The sequence below is a fragment of the Limulus polyphemus genome, unplaced genomic scaffold (genome assembly GCF_000517525.1).
Source record: "Limulus polyphemus unplaced genomic scaffold, Limulus_polyphemus-2.1.2 Scaffold627, whole genome shotgun sequence".
NCBI classification, from domain to species: domain Eukaryota; kingdom Metazoa; phylum Arthropoda; class Merostomata; order Xiphosura; family Limulidae; genus Limulus; species Limulus polyphemus.
Window position 1 is genome coordinate 451,929 of NW_013666237.1, and position 17,192 is coordinate 469,120.

The window sequence follows — 17,192 nt, forward strand, 5'->3', positions numbered from 1 at the left end:
TAATAGTTGTTGTCAAGACTATTTGTTAATATAAATAGCGTCTAAACCACGTAATACCGCCAACCCCTACGGGTTGAAGTTAATATAAATTAACTCATATAACACACACACACACACACACACACACACACACAAACAGTATTGTGTTTGGTATTTCTGAACTGACCTGAAGAACACAGGAATCGAGTAAATATAGGGTGGTTGCTCTTTTGTTGCGGTATACAGGAATATTGAATGTTTGTTTTTACCTTCTTATTTTCTTTTTAAATATTCGTTCATTCTAAGGCTATTTATGCAATTTTCACATATTACGTGGTGAAAAAACGTCATTAAACTTATTTCGTTCTAGCCGCCTTTGTTCCTTGTCACATCTGTTCGGCCCATGTGAGGAACTGTTGTATTGTTACACGTTGTGCAAGAATATTGACAGCCAGTGCCTTCTATTGGTAGACCAGATGATATACCAAGGTCACAGCCTCCACCGTGTTTGGATGGGAATGACTAGTCATATGGATAGCACTAGTTGCTATAGTTAAATCCAACATTGCCTGTCAAGTAAAAAGCATTAAGCATTGATGTTATAGAATTTGAGTAAATTGGTTAGCAGGAATATATCTCGAGGGAAAATGTCACTCTAATCAACTCACAAACAATGATAGGTGACTGTCCAGCATAGATAAGCAGGTACACACACACATTGTGTTTTGAGTTTCTGATAAATAAAAATTGTTTTCATTGTGTGTTACACATCATGTCCAGAAGATTTATTTCTTTGCTTTAACTCAGTTAGTTTTAGCTAAATTTGGTATCACTTCATGGTGTATCTTTCTGATTCTTCCATTTTGTATGGAGGATCTACCTAATACCTTATCTAGATGATTTGCGCCACCTTCATGGTAAAGGATAAACTGCAATGGCTTCTGTATATTAAGAAAACATCTTAGAGGTCAAGTTCGTTGAAGGACTTCCAAGCGAGACAATAAGGAACAAACTGGGTATGGGGGATGCCATCATTCTTACAGAAGCATTTTCTGTGAAGAAATATGGAACCAGTGACTAAAATGAAGAAAACTTACAGCAGCTGCTGCTGTGGCTACACCTCAAATGAACTGTTCTACTCAAGTACATACATCACACTGAGATCAAGTCATGCCAAGGGTTAATCAGCCACCCACATATTCAGGAGCTGTGATGGCACTACATTAGTTTCTAGTGAATAATCAGATATACCAGTCTTTCTATTGTTGACATGCTGCAGTCTAATCTGGTTTTGGCCTGGCCACTGATTTTGGAAACATAGCAAAAAGCTTGTACCAAAAAGTTCAGTGGTCAACCTAACTCTCCCATGGCTAGGTGGAGCTTGATATGTGCCTGTAATAGTACAAGGACAATATATGAGATTCCAAGTTGACACAGTAGCAGCCAGAACACTGGTAAATCTTGCAATATGTCAAGCCCTCCAAATGAAGTCACCACTCTAATCAGTGGATACCAACTTTGTTCTGATAGTCTAGACATGAGTGGAGAGGCATGTCTTTGGCTGTATCTAGAAAATGTCACTCACAGAATGAAACTAGTAATCTCTGATTTGAATTCTGGCATTAACATGATCATGATGCACATGCTATCGAAACTATTAGCCAGTTTTTGCCTGTGTAACTGGTTAACTGATGTTCCATGGAAGAGCCATCCAGTCTGCCAAACTGAGCCTCCACATTAAACAAGCTTTTTCCTGTCCAGAAAGTAAGCAGCATTATCTGTCCAATAAGGAATGAAATATAAATGTTTTGTAATTATGGAGGATAGGCTATCCAACTTTACATTGTGATGGTCACCAGTGTTGAAGTAGCTAAGGCTAGTAGTAATGCTGGGATTGCATCCATTGGGCTGTGTCCAAAAGCAAGTACATGACATCCAATACATATGAGATTGGTGGGTGAGAACTGTGCAAACAATCTGCACCCAACGTAGTGAAAGCCACTCGGTGATATATTGGTTGAGTAAACTAATGTATTTGGCCAATTGAATTTAACAACAATGGCTTGCAACAAGACTGATATAAGCAATACATATTCAATCCAGCAACTACCATGTTGACTTCCCTAGAGCAGTAGGAAGATACAGCAGATGTTAATGGATGGTATAGTACAAAAAATACTTGACTGTCTCTACAGTGATCATCAGGAAGGAAAAGGTGTGCCAAGAGTTTAGATAGATGAACATGCTAGCTCAAGTTGATGCCTTATATATTTTCTAAACACTTTAGACTTGGCATTAAAATACTAAAAAGCTGAGAACAGACCCAAGACTGCTTTTAACATGAAATATGACTTGTATGCGTCCCGATTCATGCAATTTGGCCTGTATAGTGTGTCTGCCACTTTCAAGAGACTGATGAAGCTTACACTGAAGTGGCTCAGTGGTAAATATATGTAAGCTTACAACGCTTCGTTACCCGTGTAGCTTTGCACTTAACAACAAGCAAACAAGTTATTTATTTTTTAAGCAAATCTTACTTTTCAGATCCCCAAGTACTTTACCCCAAAAGAAAATTAATCTGTTTAATTGATTAGAGTACATCACAAGGACCAAGCATCATAAAAGTTTCCTGCTTCCTCCCAGCACCAAAAATGTTGGAAATTTAAGGCCGTCTGAAGATGAACAACTGATCTAATATGAAAATTTTTTCTTTCAAGTGCTGTACTCTTTACAGCCACCAGAACTATCGTACATTTTGGTCACTTCTACAATTGCTGGTCGTACGAGAGGTGTAGCCACCAGAACTACAGAGTGAGGGATATATTTCCAAAACCACAAAGTGAACCTTTTCTTTCATAGATATAATTTATATGCTTTAAAATAAAGTGAAGTGCCCCCCCCCCCGCATCGTACAAGAGTTGAAATTATATATAAATCAACTGGAATATTCAATGGTTCAAATCATAGAATTTTCAATCTACAATCTTGTACTCTCAATAATAGGCTACACCCGACTAAAACATATCATCGTATACAACTACAAGTAGCTAGTCTGGAGTTCAAGATTATAGTTCAGAATAAATAAATAAATACACACACAGTTTTTACTACTGTTTACGTTTTATTTACAGGAGCTGTCTTCTTTCTGTTTGTTTGTTTGTTTTTGAATTTCGCGCAAAGCTACACGAGGGCTATCTGCGCTAGCCGTCCCTAATTTAGCAGTGTAAGACTAGAGGGAAGGCAGCTAGTCATCACCACCCACCGCTAACTCTTGGTCTACTCTTTTACCAACGAATAGTGGGATTGACCGTCACTTTATAACGCCCTCACAGCTGAAAGGGCGAGCATGTTTGGTGTGACGGGGATTCGAACCCGTGACCCTCAGATTGCGAGTCGAGCGCCCTAACCACCTGGATCTTCTTTCTAAACAAAAACAGTATTAAGTTGTTTTGAGATAAAGGTCAGAGGACAAAAAAATGAATAATGAAGGATCACAGCTTTTAAATTTGTTCATTTATTATAGCATAAGATAGTTGACTGAGAGGTGTGTGTTTTTTTGTTTTTTATTCATTCTTTCCTTTCAATGATATATACTAAGGTTATTCTTACTTTTATCTCCTGTGTCTTCATCCACCACAGCTTCAATGGCTATTTACTAGTGCAAATTCCGCCACATACTCCTCACATGAAAATAGATCCCATCTGATTAGACCTTGTACGATATCAAATTCGTTCAATATCTGACTTTTTGTATGAATAACTTACACAAGAGATCTAAATACAAAAATTAAAATGGTTTGTTTGTTGAAGTTTGCGCAACGTTACTCGAGGGCTATCTGCACTAGCCGTCAATAATCTTGAAGTAATGGATTAGAAGATAGCTAGTCAACACCACCCACCGCCAACTCTTAGGCTACTCTTTACCAACAAAGAAAGGGATTGAACGTTACATTATCACAGCCCAAAAGCTGAAAGGTGAGTATTTTCGGTGATGGGATTCGAACCCGCGATCCCAGGTTGCGAGTCAAGCGCCCTAACTAAAGTAATTGATTTTCTGTTTTATTACTTAAAAAGGTTCATGACCAAGTGTAACAAAAGTAAACCAAAGCCCACGCACACATACATGTTCTTGTACCTTCTGTTTTTAGCTCTACAATGACAGGTGTAGAAAGGTGTTTGCTGATTGTCACTGGATATCTTGCACGCACTATTAAAATGTAAGAAAACTCAACAATTAACTTCTACAGAATAATTTAACATCAATCCAACGTAGTAGCCAAGTATTAAAAGGTTTACTCTGTGAATAATCACTCTCACTCCAATATGTCAAACTCACTGCTAACATGTACTCAACGCCTAATTTAAGTCCATATTATCCACTATCAGTTTTCACCAAAGTGTCATAAACTTTATACCTTGATTACCACCTGTCAAAACAACCGCTGTAGTCATGGACGCATTGAGTTTCGATTATCGCGCTAGACACATTACAAACAATTCAACAACAAACAAACAAATGCATACATCCACGAAGTGTTTGGTTTATGATGTCACATTAGTCCACATTCTTACTTTAGCCATTCACTGGCTTGTCGCTTTTTGTGATTTAAATTGTTTTATATATTTTTTGATTTCATAATTGTTTATCATCTAATTTAACTAAGTTCTCATCTTACAAGGATAAGAACAAACAACAAATGAAACTTCTAGCTGGTCCTGGGTTATAATCCAGAGTGCATGCAGACCCCTCTGGTGCATTTCCAAGCCACTTTAAGAGACTACATATTTATATTATTTATTGCTAGGATAATCAGTAAACATTTCACTTTGTGCCAACTTTAGTTTATGTTCCAATTATCAAAATCACAGAGCATACAAACTGCTTTTAACTAAATATTTAAACAGATACTGCATACAAGCGTTTGAACATAATTACAATGATTAGACCAGTTAAGTACAAACTGGTTATTTCATAGAATATTAAGACAACACTTTAATAAATCATTTTCTAGGAGGGCAAATTACTGATCAATCATTCACAAACTGTCTTTTAAAAGACAGATATGAAATATATAATGTGTGTTCATGAATAAAACTCTTGTCTTTTCTTTTACTTTAAGTCTAAAGGAAATTGATACATGCTGAACTTTTTATGCATTGTGACAATAATGTTTTCAGTACGTTTTGGCACACAATACATTGGATCAATAAGACACAAAATTTGGTTATAATTTCCTCTCCATTTATTCTGTGAAATCTGCTGAAGTATTTCTCACATGCATTTAAGTATAAATATGCCTTACTATATCATAAAATTTAGCTGAAATAAAACTTATTTTTTATTTTTAATAACAAGCTTTTGACTTAAAATGCATACTAAACATGAATGTAATACTTTACAAAAAAAAAGACATAAATTCAGTACAAAACATGACAAGATTCTTTTCAGATCACCTTAAAATGATAATAGCACTTTTGAGACTGGAAATAATTTTGAAATTTACATCAGTTAATACAATGGTAGCACGTTTTCATTTCTAATAAAAATTCATTATTAAATTTGAAAATTTTGTTACAAATCTGATCGTCATTTTTCTTGCCCAGTTTAAACAAATTGGGTAGATGGTCAATTTGAGTACTGAAATAGTTGAAATCTACCAAATGGCAGCTAAGTCTCATTCCTCATTTTGTAAATATATATATTTTATAAAAGTAACTGAAATGATCACATATTTGATTCTAGTGAAATAGTGAACTTTTTTCGTTAATCAGAACCAACAAATAAGCATGTTGTACTTGCACAAAATTTTTGTTTTCTTTTTAATATGAAAATGTATCATCATTAGTTCACAGCTGAGTAAATTGGGGAGGGGGCTAATGCAATCTAGCATATTAAATTTACTTTCAGGTCCTCTATGTCAAGCAAGACATTGAGAAAAAAAATTAAACTCTCAATAATGAAACACTGAAAGGAGGATTTAAGCTTTTAATCCAACACTTTTAAAGCATCGTAACACTTGATAACTGTTCATTAGTCAGCATCCATTGAAACCCATATTTTTTTAAATAAAACATAAACAAAGAAAAGAGTGAATGTATTAAAACTTCTTTCTCCTGTAATTAATTTTCATCACATATTTTCATAGCTATAAATACCGACTAAAACTTGTGTTAAACTACGTGCTTTGTGTAAATTAAATACTGTATCATAACATTTTTTTTTTCAAAGTACAGAAAGAAATAAACACAGATGAACAGGACAAGGATGACAGTAAAAACAGTGAACATAATTGAACTACTTCTAAGTATATTTACCTTGTAGAGAAACATTTTACATAACCATCATCAATACCAAGAGTTTTAATCTCTTATGAAAACTGACAGAAAAAAAAAACAAGATCTAATCACAGTACCCACAAGACTAAACTTCTCAATTAAACAGGTTTACATTGAAATGAAACAAACTAAAAATGCTGTCATGGTTTAAGAGAATGGGTATTGTATCTATTTATAACCATTTAACGCAACACTAAGACTTGTTAAATATAGTAAACACAAACAAGTAGCAAATACTTTCTTAACTATTTCTTAATATACACATTACAATATCTCTGCCATAAATGCCTGAACTTTACCAAGTACCAAATGTCCACATGCCTTAATTAGCAGCTATTATTGATACTTCATGGAAACTTAATTTTGACACCAATCAAGCTGAGATAGTTTAGACTGAATCATAGCAAAGACAGTATTTTTGAGGAGAAACTGTACTTGTTAAAATTCTAAGCACACTCATCTCATGCTTCTATTTTGTCTTAAAATTATTCTAACCTTTCAATTTGGGGACATCAAGTTATGAACATGCTAACCAGTTACCAAAACTTCCTGTCCAATATATCGAAATCTCAAAATTTTAAAGCTATTTAATATTTGAAGTTTTTATTAGTTTAGGCCTTTAAAAATTTCACAAACAAATCCTTCCTAATACTAAATAGCTGGCCTTATATATCATAGTTGAAAAAAGCACCTTCTCTTCATTCAAATACTTAAAACAATTATTTTAGTAAAATTAAGTGTAAATTACTAAAGCATAAATCCAGTTTACAATACATACATAATTTCATACTGTATTTTGTGAGGCCCCAGTAAACTTGGCTATTTATGACAGAACATTATTAACAAAAATGATTATTTACCACATCATTAATACGTAAAATATTCTAAAAAAATCATATCAAAATGTCCATTTTCAGCATTATTGTGATATATTTATAGAGGAAAAGCAGAATAAAAAGCCTTGTATACAAAGTCAAGAGTAATTTCTGAGATTATGATGTAATGTTCTTTCTTATCACCTTTTTATTAAAAAACTTGTTAAAACTAACAACTGATGAAAATGAATATAGTGTCAAAATAGTCATTTTTTGACTATTCTACCTTCATATATTAATACAATTAAATTTCATATAAAAAATAGCTTAGCTCATTTTACATCTGCTAAATATTAATTACAGCATTTTTTATACACTATTAATTCTGGTTAACACCTTTCATAAATTAGTTCAGAAAACTGTTATTACCAGTCTGTTCAAAAATTTCTTTTCTGCTCATTACAAATTGTATTTACTGATAAAGCACAAAATATAAGTATCTTAAATACAAAGAAAGACTTGGAAGACTTCTATTGTAAAGATAAAAAGAAAGAGAAAAATGAGAACTGCATAAAATATAATCAACTAATAAAACAAAGTATAGCTAATTCCTGACTGCAATACACACACACACATTTAAATTTACCATTCTTATACGTAATACAAAATATTAAACAGTTTGGAATTATCACAAACACTTGATATGTACAATTAAAAACAAAACAAAAAATGGAGTTGCTTTAAACATTAACAGTGTAATGGGAGGATGCACTTTCATATTCATATAAGTAGCTTTGGTAACAAAAGAAGAAAACCGGCAAATAATATCTATTATATGATAGTTTAAATAATTAGGAGAAGAAAAAAGGTTTTAATAAGCTTTCACATTTATATTGAAAAAAAACTGCAAAATGGGAGTTTTAATAATTTCATCATTTCATGCTCTTTATTGTAATAAATTACACACCACAAAACAAAAATCAACCATACTTTTGTATATTACAAATCAAAGTGTTTTTAGTAGGAGAAACAAAATTCCCCAGCACATTCAAAGCCTCGGTATTACATGCTGGATCTTTATTATATTACTGGCAAACACCAATGTTTCCTTCACTTCTATAAGGCACATACTGCCCAGTTAGTACTAGAAACTTGCTTCCACAAAATTTCAAAGTTGAACTTGGGAGAATCACTTCACAAAATTTCCCTGCAAAAAAAAATATTGTTACAGCTTCCACAAAATCTTCAATAATTAAAAAAAAAAGGCACCTTCAATGTTAAACAATCACTCTTGTTTTTAATTTATATCTACAATGCAGTTCTGCTGAAAAAAACAGAAATTTAGAATTTTTTATGAGAAACATTTTTTTCTTCCAACTGAAATTAAAATTTTCCTAATGTGAAAATATATTTCTGATAGATACATGTTTAATGTGAACTGCACTGGCACATGATGACGTCATCATGCAACAATAGCTCTCCACCAACAGTAAGGCGACAAAACCTCCATGCACAGTAACTCTCCCTATGCACTTGCACTTCTGATAACTACATTCTTTGATAAGGCAAGGAAAAAAGTCCACTGTAAGTGAGAAGGATGGGTGGGAATGTGTACAGAGGTGAGTATCTATTGGAAATATATTTTCATATTAGGAAAATGTTAACTATAACTCTCCTCCACACACAGAAATGATCAAATCCAACAATGAAGAGAGGCTGGTGCAATAATTAAACCTAGATGATCCTCCTTCAAAAAACACCCAAAGGGAATGTCCACGGAGTTAAACATCCAATAGCAGGAGCTAATTAGGTGCATGCCTATGGGAGACCCCACATTGTCTCAACCAGGATATACTCTTTGCCCAAAATGAAAAGGAAGGAAAGCTAAAAGAGTCTGAAGTATCACAGGGATTGGTGGAATGTGATCATGACCAATTAAGCACCTGAACAAAAGTGATCAGCAAGCCAATATGTGTAGTGTGGTTAGAGTGCAATCAGACCATACTGTGTATGCTCACCTCGACACTACTGGACAAACTCTGACTGCAGGAGGAGGAGGGCACATTAGCTGTGTGAGGAGTGACCTGTACTACACTGACAGTGTCACCACTGCCCTATTTCTCATTGTGCTAAGCCCAATCAATGAGGATTCTCCAAGGTCCACCACACCAGAAGCCAGGATCTGGTGTTTTGGTTTGTTTTGAATTTCGTGCAAAGCTACATGAAGGCTAACTGCACTAGCCATCCCTAATTTAACAGTGAAAGACTAGAGGGAAGGCAGCTAGTTATCACCACCCACTGCTAACTCTTGGACTACTCTTTTACCAATGAATAATGAGTTTGACCATCACTTTATAATGCCCTTATGGCTGAAAGGGCAAGCATGTTTGGTGGGGCATGAATTCAAACCCACGACCCTCAGATTACAAGTCAAGCACCCTAACCACCTGACCATGGGCCTGGTAAGTGGTAAGGGTCTCTAGTGCTTCACTTGAATAAGAGGGAGACTTGCACTGGGTAGACCGAGAAAAGTGGCAAGACCCCCACTGGATCACCAGCTAGAAAGGTCTTTTACTGGAAATCATGCAATAGGTGACTGCAAAACCCTATTTTTAAAAGTGAGCAATCCCTACCCTGGTACCAACTTTTTCCATGATATTCCATGGGATCAGTACACTTTGGATCAGACAATTGCTTAAATTTGTATACCACAAGGATACCTTAAATGGTCTTGAAGAACATCCCATCTCACAGTGGGCACTGGTAAAGTCAGGGCAGATGGGCTGAACACTTTCTGTTATTCTGGCTCAATGATGATTTGGGAAAATGAGCATACTCTAGGAGGCAACACCAGCCATCTGGCTGGATTGTGTTCACAGAAATAGCAGCAGAGAGAAGTTGAATTAACTGAAAACACTCAGAGAAGAGATATAGGGAAAGTGAGCTGAACAGCTTTTACACTCTAAAATGTAATCAGAGTCATTATCTGGAGCCTATTGCTCAGAGAATTGTGTTGTTAAAAGATCATATACATCAACTAAGTTATTCTTTAAGTAATACTTTGGCTCAGGAGATGTAATACACAGAATTGAGACTCAAGATCTCAGGCTTCCAGTATTTTTTATGCTAAATCCAAATGGAAAAAAATATCACTAAATTCTTAGGCACTACTAAAATAATGGAATTATGATGTAGATTTATGTTAAAATACTGTTATATATAGTCTAGGACTTTTGGGTTAGGCCCATATTATTGGCATTAAGACCTTATAGGCTTACTAAGCATGTAGGCAGGTAAGCCTTCTTAGTACCTAACTTTACCATGCTTACAATGACATCGTTGTTAAAGTTAACATTAGACTTTAGTTTTATAACTTACAACTAAGTTATGTTGTAATAGGTTAAGGTTATAGGTAAAGGTTTGATGCATACTACACTTTAGAAAACCACTGATCAACTATATTATTAATATATACATACTGGTTTACAATATTTCCAAAAGTTTTCCAATGTTGCATATCGGTAAATGTTTCAACATTTGTAGTAGCCATTTGTCCAATAGTTTTGGGTATTGAAATTTAGAAGTCGGATTCTTAATTTAACAATTTATAATTTGTTTCAATTGAAGGAAATCTATCCTGAGACAGAACTCTGCCTTCCCTGTGTTCAATGGAAAAGGAAAGTGATGAAAGGGAAACACGCTTACCCATTTCAAAGATGGTGGGTTGAAATGGAAATCAAAATTTTGCAAGAAATGAAACAGCCAGATTGTGAAGGTAATGAGCAACAAATGTGTTGGAAGTCATCTGCATGCCTGCCTGGAGGACCTCATCCTAGGGCCAGCAAAAATGAAAAGGGAGAGGAATCAATTGTACAGAAATGTGAATGAATTAGCATGTGAACATCTACATCCAGGAAAGATTATACCAATCAGAGAAGTTGACACACCCATCCAGTAAGGAAAAAAGGAGAGAGGTCACTGGAAGAAGAGGGGTCGGAGGGGAGGAACAGTTGATAGTGAAAACCTTGAAAAGATGTTCATAATAAGTACTAATGAACACCCCAAACAGGATGTAGGAGTTGATCCAGGTTTGAATGATCATAGGGATGAGAGATAGAAGGAAGGGAGATAAGAGAGGAGTATAGATGGATAGAGGAGTATAGAACTATTGTGGAAAAGTGTGTAAAAAGCAACAATAGCACAGATGTCGAAATGAAAATTCCTTGATGAGAGGAAAGGGAAGGTGCACAATCAAGGACAGCAGAACCCAAGAAAGAAAGAATCCATTGGTTCCACAAGATCCACTGGAGTAGGCACATATGTGCATGCCCCAAAGAAATGAGGGCTACCAGGGAAGCCTGAGTCGAAAGCAGAGAAACCCCTCATATAGGATGAGAATGAGAAGCACAAATTATGGTGACCACATACTCCATAGTTCACAGGCAAAGAATAGTAGGCTGAACTCAGCTGAAACAAGAGATAAAGAAAATGCCCAGATGTACCAAATATTGAGTAGGCATGAGAACAGATTTGGATATTTTGACAAACCATCCCAACCAAGTAGTCTCCTGCAAAAGAAGAGGGGTGTGAAAAGAGGATACCTTCTTATAATTGGCCAACAGAAGCCAATCATCCAAGAAAAGGATTGACAGCCTCAAGCCATGAAAATGGCATACGTGAATGCCCTTATGATTCAAATGAATATAAATGGGACCAATGCTATGTCAAGGGGAAGAGCAGGTAATTGGAAGATGCAAGTATGATGGATGGAATGTAGAAAACATCTGACGGACAAGGAAATAGGGGTATGTAGGAAGGTGTTCAACATATCAGCCATGACCTGCTGCAGACCAGGTGAAGTACACCAGAGATAGGATCAGAGGGAGGAGAAAAGGAAATAGGAAGACGAGCAAACAGGGTATGGGTGGACTGATCCAGACGAGGAATAGGAGCAAAGGGCAAGGTCAATAAAGAAGAAAACTCTGGGAAGAAAACAAGGACTGAAGTTGGGCAACCACAGTCCAGGTCTCTCGTGAGAAACAGACAAAAGATATGGGTGTGAATTAGAACAAATAAACAAGATAAAGCCTAATTACAAGTAAAAAGGAAAGACTAAAGCAATATCAAAAATTGGGTTCATGGAGTGAAGAACAGGCAATTTGAAAGGACACAGGTGAAAGATAACAAAAGGATTATAACTGAGAATGTATTCAAAAAGATATTGGAAGATTAAGATCATTCCTCAAATGGTAAAGCAATATCAGGTTAAATTCGTTGTTTAATACGCCATTCACAAGTGACAAGTAAGAAGGTCAACTAAAGGGATGGGAGTAGAAAGCCTGGTAAACATGTGGTAATCCACAACACATTGAAAAAGGGCTGCAATGTCCCCAACAGTTAATAAGCTTCTAGAAGCCATAGCAGAAATGGGGCCAGCATGTGTAATATCGTCACTCACACAGGACTATTTAGAAGTCACCATCATTTAAGTATTCAAGATAATAATCAATACTTTTGAAACAAAAGCCAATGTAAAAGAAAATCCAAAACATCCTTAATGAACACAACTCTCATCAAATTAGACTTTGACGAGAAATTTGAACACATCTGTTTAAAGTAATGCTGAGGAAAAGAATGAAGTTATTATGAGTGCAAGTACATAGGGGGAGTAAATGTGCATGGAGGTTGTGTTACCCATCTATTGTTGGAGGGCTATTGTAGCATGATGACACTATCATGCACCAGCTCAGTTCACGTTAAACACATTAAATTAGATGGGAGTTAACTCAAGGCTAGTGGCATGCAAATCTCATAAGTAGACGAGAAAGGGAAATAGCATTTGTATGAGTGGAGGTGAATTATTTTCTTGGAAGAAAAGAGAGATGTCTGACACAACATAAATTATTGCTGTCATAATTAAATCTAACTGGAAAAAAAAGAAACATTTAGAGGGATCACAATGAATTTCTGTCCTAAAATTTCATTCGGCGGATATGATTTAAAGTACTTTGATACCTAATTTTGATAAATCTAGTACTTGACACCTAACTTTTATATCTCTAGTACTATGGTGCCTAATCTTGATACATCTAGTACTCTAGCACTTAATCTTGATACAGCTAGTACTCTGACACATAACCTTGATATATCTAGTACTCTCATACCAAACTTGACATATCTAGCACTCTGTCACTAATTAACCTTCATATATTTCAGACACCTAATTTTAACAGACCTTTTGTCCTATCACCTAATATTAGCAGAACTTTTAGCATTATGTAACCTCATCCTGACAGAAATGTTACTACTTTGCCAGTTTAATTCAACATTTGTATTATTCTGTCACCTGAACACAAGAAACATTCTTTTATTCTATACCATTATTATAACAGACCCATTATTCTGCCATCTGATGTTGGCACAATTTCTAACATTCTGTGATCTCATCTTTACATAAAATCTGTATCCTGGACCTTAACAGAATTAACATTTTATCACTTATTTTGATAAAAATGTTAGTAAACCTAATTTTATGTCCTTATAGCTTCCACTTTTAATATACATTTTATTGATGTTGAAGTATCATAATGTCAAGGCAATACAGAAATAAATAAGTATATAACTTATAGAATATAATTAATATATTTGCTAAATAAGTTGTAATGTTAAGGGCAAAATAATAACCAAAGTAAGGTATTTCATGATCTATGATAATCAATCTGCATCAGGCCTAATTTTCTTCTTTTTAATACAAAATTCTTATAGCTTTTGATTTTCTAGTGCCAATTCTTTCACCTGTGTACTACTTAACAAAGAGTGCATTAAAGGTTTTAATTGTATTTTTCTTTACATTAATACTTCATAATTCTGTAATCAAAAGACTTGTGATTCTGAAATATTTGAGAGTTTTGGGAAGCTTAATGAGAGAAAATTAAATTATTATCAAGCAGTCTATTTTCCTGAAATATCTGCTATTCAGTTTGCCCAAAATTGGCATTATTACATACAAAAAATCATTTGGTGAATAAAACTCAATGGGATGAAAAATCTTCACAAAATGTAGTTCTAAAACATATTTGGGACTAACTTCAACTGGACTAATGCCATTCTGTTCTAGTTTTATCATACAATTATCCATAATTTCTTCATACTAAGTTTCTAAAACATTACTTGACGTAACTTCCACTACATTCTGTCAACTAAAGAAGTTCAAATATAATCCACAATAATGAAATCTTCAACTACACATTTTAAAGCATACTACTTTAAAACTAGAGTTAAACCTAATCATGAACTTTTTTTTATAAGAGTTCAAACCCATTATTTACTTACCAACCATTTTAACTATTCAGAATGTCAAAGATCGTAAGTGCTCTAGTCTCTTTAAAATCTCTGTAAAAGACGGACGTTTGTTTGGATCTAAATCCCAAGACTGTCGCATAATCTCATAGACCTCTGGAGAGCAACCCTCAGGAGCTTCCATACGATACCCTTTTTCTATATGTTTGACTACATCGGCCAGTGGCTGAAACAGAAGTACAATATAACCTATAAGTATCTTAGGAGAAGACTTTAATTAGTTAGAAAAAAAACTCTAAATTATATTATAATAAATTAAACAAAAAAAAGCAATTTGAAACACTTAACACTTACCCAATAAATAACTATATAGCATGAAAATTGCTCCAAAGAGTAATAACAAAACTAACAGAACATGTAAGTTTCAAACAAAACTCACAGAATATACAAGTTTCAAACAGACTACTTTCTCAATCTTCCCAAAAAACATATTCAAGTTCAAATACACTTTTAATTATTCAACCCTAAATTAGAAGTGGAAAACAGTAACTTCTTCAACACATTTTTCAAAACTATTCACATACCAAACTGCTTGACTTTGTTGGTTACAGGGTCCCTACTAACATATGAATCACACAAAAAGAATACTGTCAGTATTGAAAGTAATCACATTAATTACTGCTGGAGTTTGCTCTTTACTTTATGTATAAAATGAGTGATTTCACCCAATGTTTTGTTTCTTTATAAAAACTGTCTTAACAGACAATAAGTAGATAATTTAAAGGTTAAATAATAATATAGTTACTTCAAAAAATACATTACTAATATTAATGTATTAAATATCATATTAAGAAAATATAGATACAAATAACTTTAGCATTCTACTTCATGCACTAAATAAAAAGAAATAACAGACTTACAATTCTCGGATAAGGCACTCTACCAAAAGAATAAATTTCCCATAGAAGAATTCCAAAACTCCACATATCTGATTTATTGGAAAATTTCTAATAAGAGGGAAAAGAAATGACATGTTTAAATTTTGCACAGCACAAACTATACTCTTCTGTGACTTCTATAGTAATCTTTAAGGAACTGATTACATGTCATACAGCACTGATGCCACATGTACATCTTTGACATTACACAACCTGCCATACATCTACTCGGGTACATGAAATACACATGCCTTTTCTAATTTACATACCATGTTATACAATAAATATTATAAATACATAAAACTCAAGGATCTTATTACATATTTAACATGCCACACATTTTATCCAAACTGCAGATTTTAGGCACTTTAAAAACACATCCATACAACATGCAACAGATTTAAAAATTACACACCTTGCACTAGCTCTGTGTCTGAAAAACACTGTTATTAAATCAGTTATCTCACAGCCCAACTTGTATTTGTTAAATGTAACAGCTAAGTAATTAAGACGCATTATATTTGTTACTTAACAAACAGTTCTGCTACAGCACATAGCTTACACTGTATTTCAGAGCTTCTGGTGCAGTCCATTTGATAGGAAACTTTCCTCCTTCCAAATTAAAAGATTCCTCCCTTGCAAGACCAAAATCAGACACCTGAAATATGCAAGTCAATAATCTTAAAACAATAATGACTACAGGATAATAAATAGTCCCATGAACCACAAAGAAACAAAGTTCCAGCAGCAACCATTTTTACATTACGATTATTTATTACTAAGTTTTTTTATTTTTTTAAGACACTAAGTAACCAATGTAAATAAAACAATTCTAATACTATTCTTTCTATACACAGTTGAGGAGTTTAATTAACACAGGTATAATAATAATAATAATTCTAATAATAATAATGCCAATTCAATTTGATTTAAGTAGTATGTCTTTTTACTTTTTAAATAACAAGGGAGATTTATCATAAAGTTTTTTTATGACACTAAGTAACCAATGTAAATAAAACAATTTTAATACTATTCTTTCTATACACAGTTGAGGAGTTTAATTAACACAGGTATAATAATAATAATAATAATAATGCCAATTCAATTTGATTTAAGTAGTATGTCTTTTTTACTTTTTAAATAACAAAGGAGATTTACCATGAGAAAATTCCTGGCTTTTATAATTTAGATGCTATGTAATACATTGAATATTATAAATTCTACATTAATTATGTGCAAGTTAAATACTCAATAAAATACATTATACATTAAATGCTTTTGTTTTTGTTTTTAAATACAGAGCTACACATTGGGCTATCTGTGCAATGCCCACTTCTGATATCAAACATCCAGTTTTTAAAGTTAAAAAAAAAGTCCTCAGACTTATTGCTGAGTGCAGAAAAGCACGTTAAATTTTATAATAAATAATAAGATCCATGTTATATATTAAACATTAAAAAATTATAAACTGTTGTAGGTCTGTCAAGCTGATTGTTGCCATTAGGCCTAGTTGTATCTACATTAATAATAATACACCTAGAAACCTAAAAACATGAAAAAAATTTTGGTAAAAAATATCATGAATTACGTACTCCAGATTTTAATGATAAATAAATAAAATTATTGTCTTTATCAGCTACAACTTCTTTATTGTTGTGAGTTATTACTCCAGGCTTTAATAGTAATAAAATAAATATGAAAATACTTTTGTATTTAAATAATCCTTTTCTTTGTACTTAATTTACATATTTTAATTCAATTTCAGATGTTTTTACTTTATTACTAATTTCATTTGCAAATAAGCCTTATAGCCAATGTGACAGAT

The 17,192-nt window shown here is 33.6% G+C and overlaps 1 protein-coding gene across 1 annotated transcript in view; it reads right to left on the reverse strand.

The window, feature by feature from the left end:
* Positions 1-5,951: 5,951 nt before the first annotated feature.
* The window catches only part of LOC106459557 (tyrosine-protein kinase CSK-like), a 28,722-nt gene continuing 17,481 nt past the window's right edge, over positions 5,952-17,192 (reverse strand). The window contains exons 8-11 of the mRNA XM_013919184.2: positions 15,930-16,025; positions 15,350-15,436; positions 14,463-14,655; positions 5,952-8,337 (exon numbers count right to left, since the gene is read on the reverse strand). Coding sequence (XP_013774638.1) covers positions 14,479-14,655; positions 15,350-15,436; positions 15,930-16,025 — 360 coding nt within the window. The 3' untranslated portion in view covers positions 5,952-8,337; positions 14,463-14,478. The remainder of the gene's footprint in view (positions 8,338-14,462; positions 14,656-15,349; positions 15,437-15,929; positions 16,026-17,192) is intronic.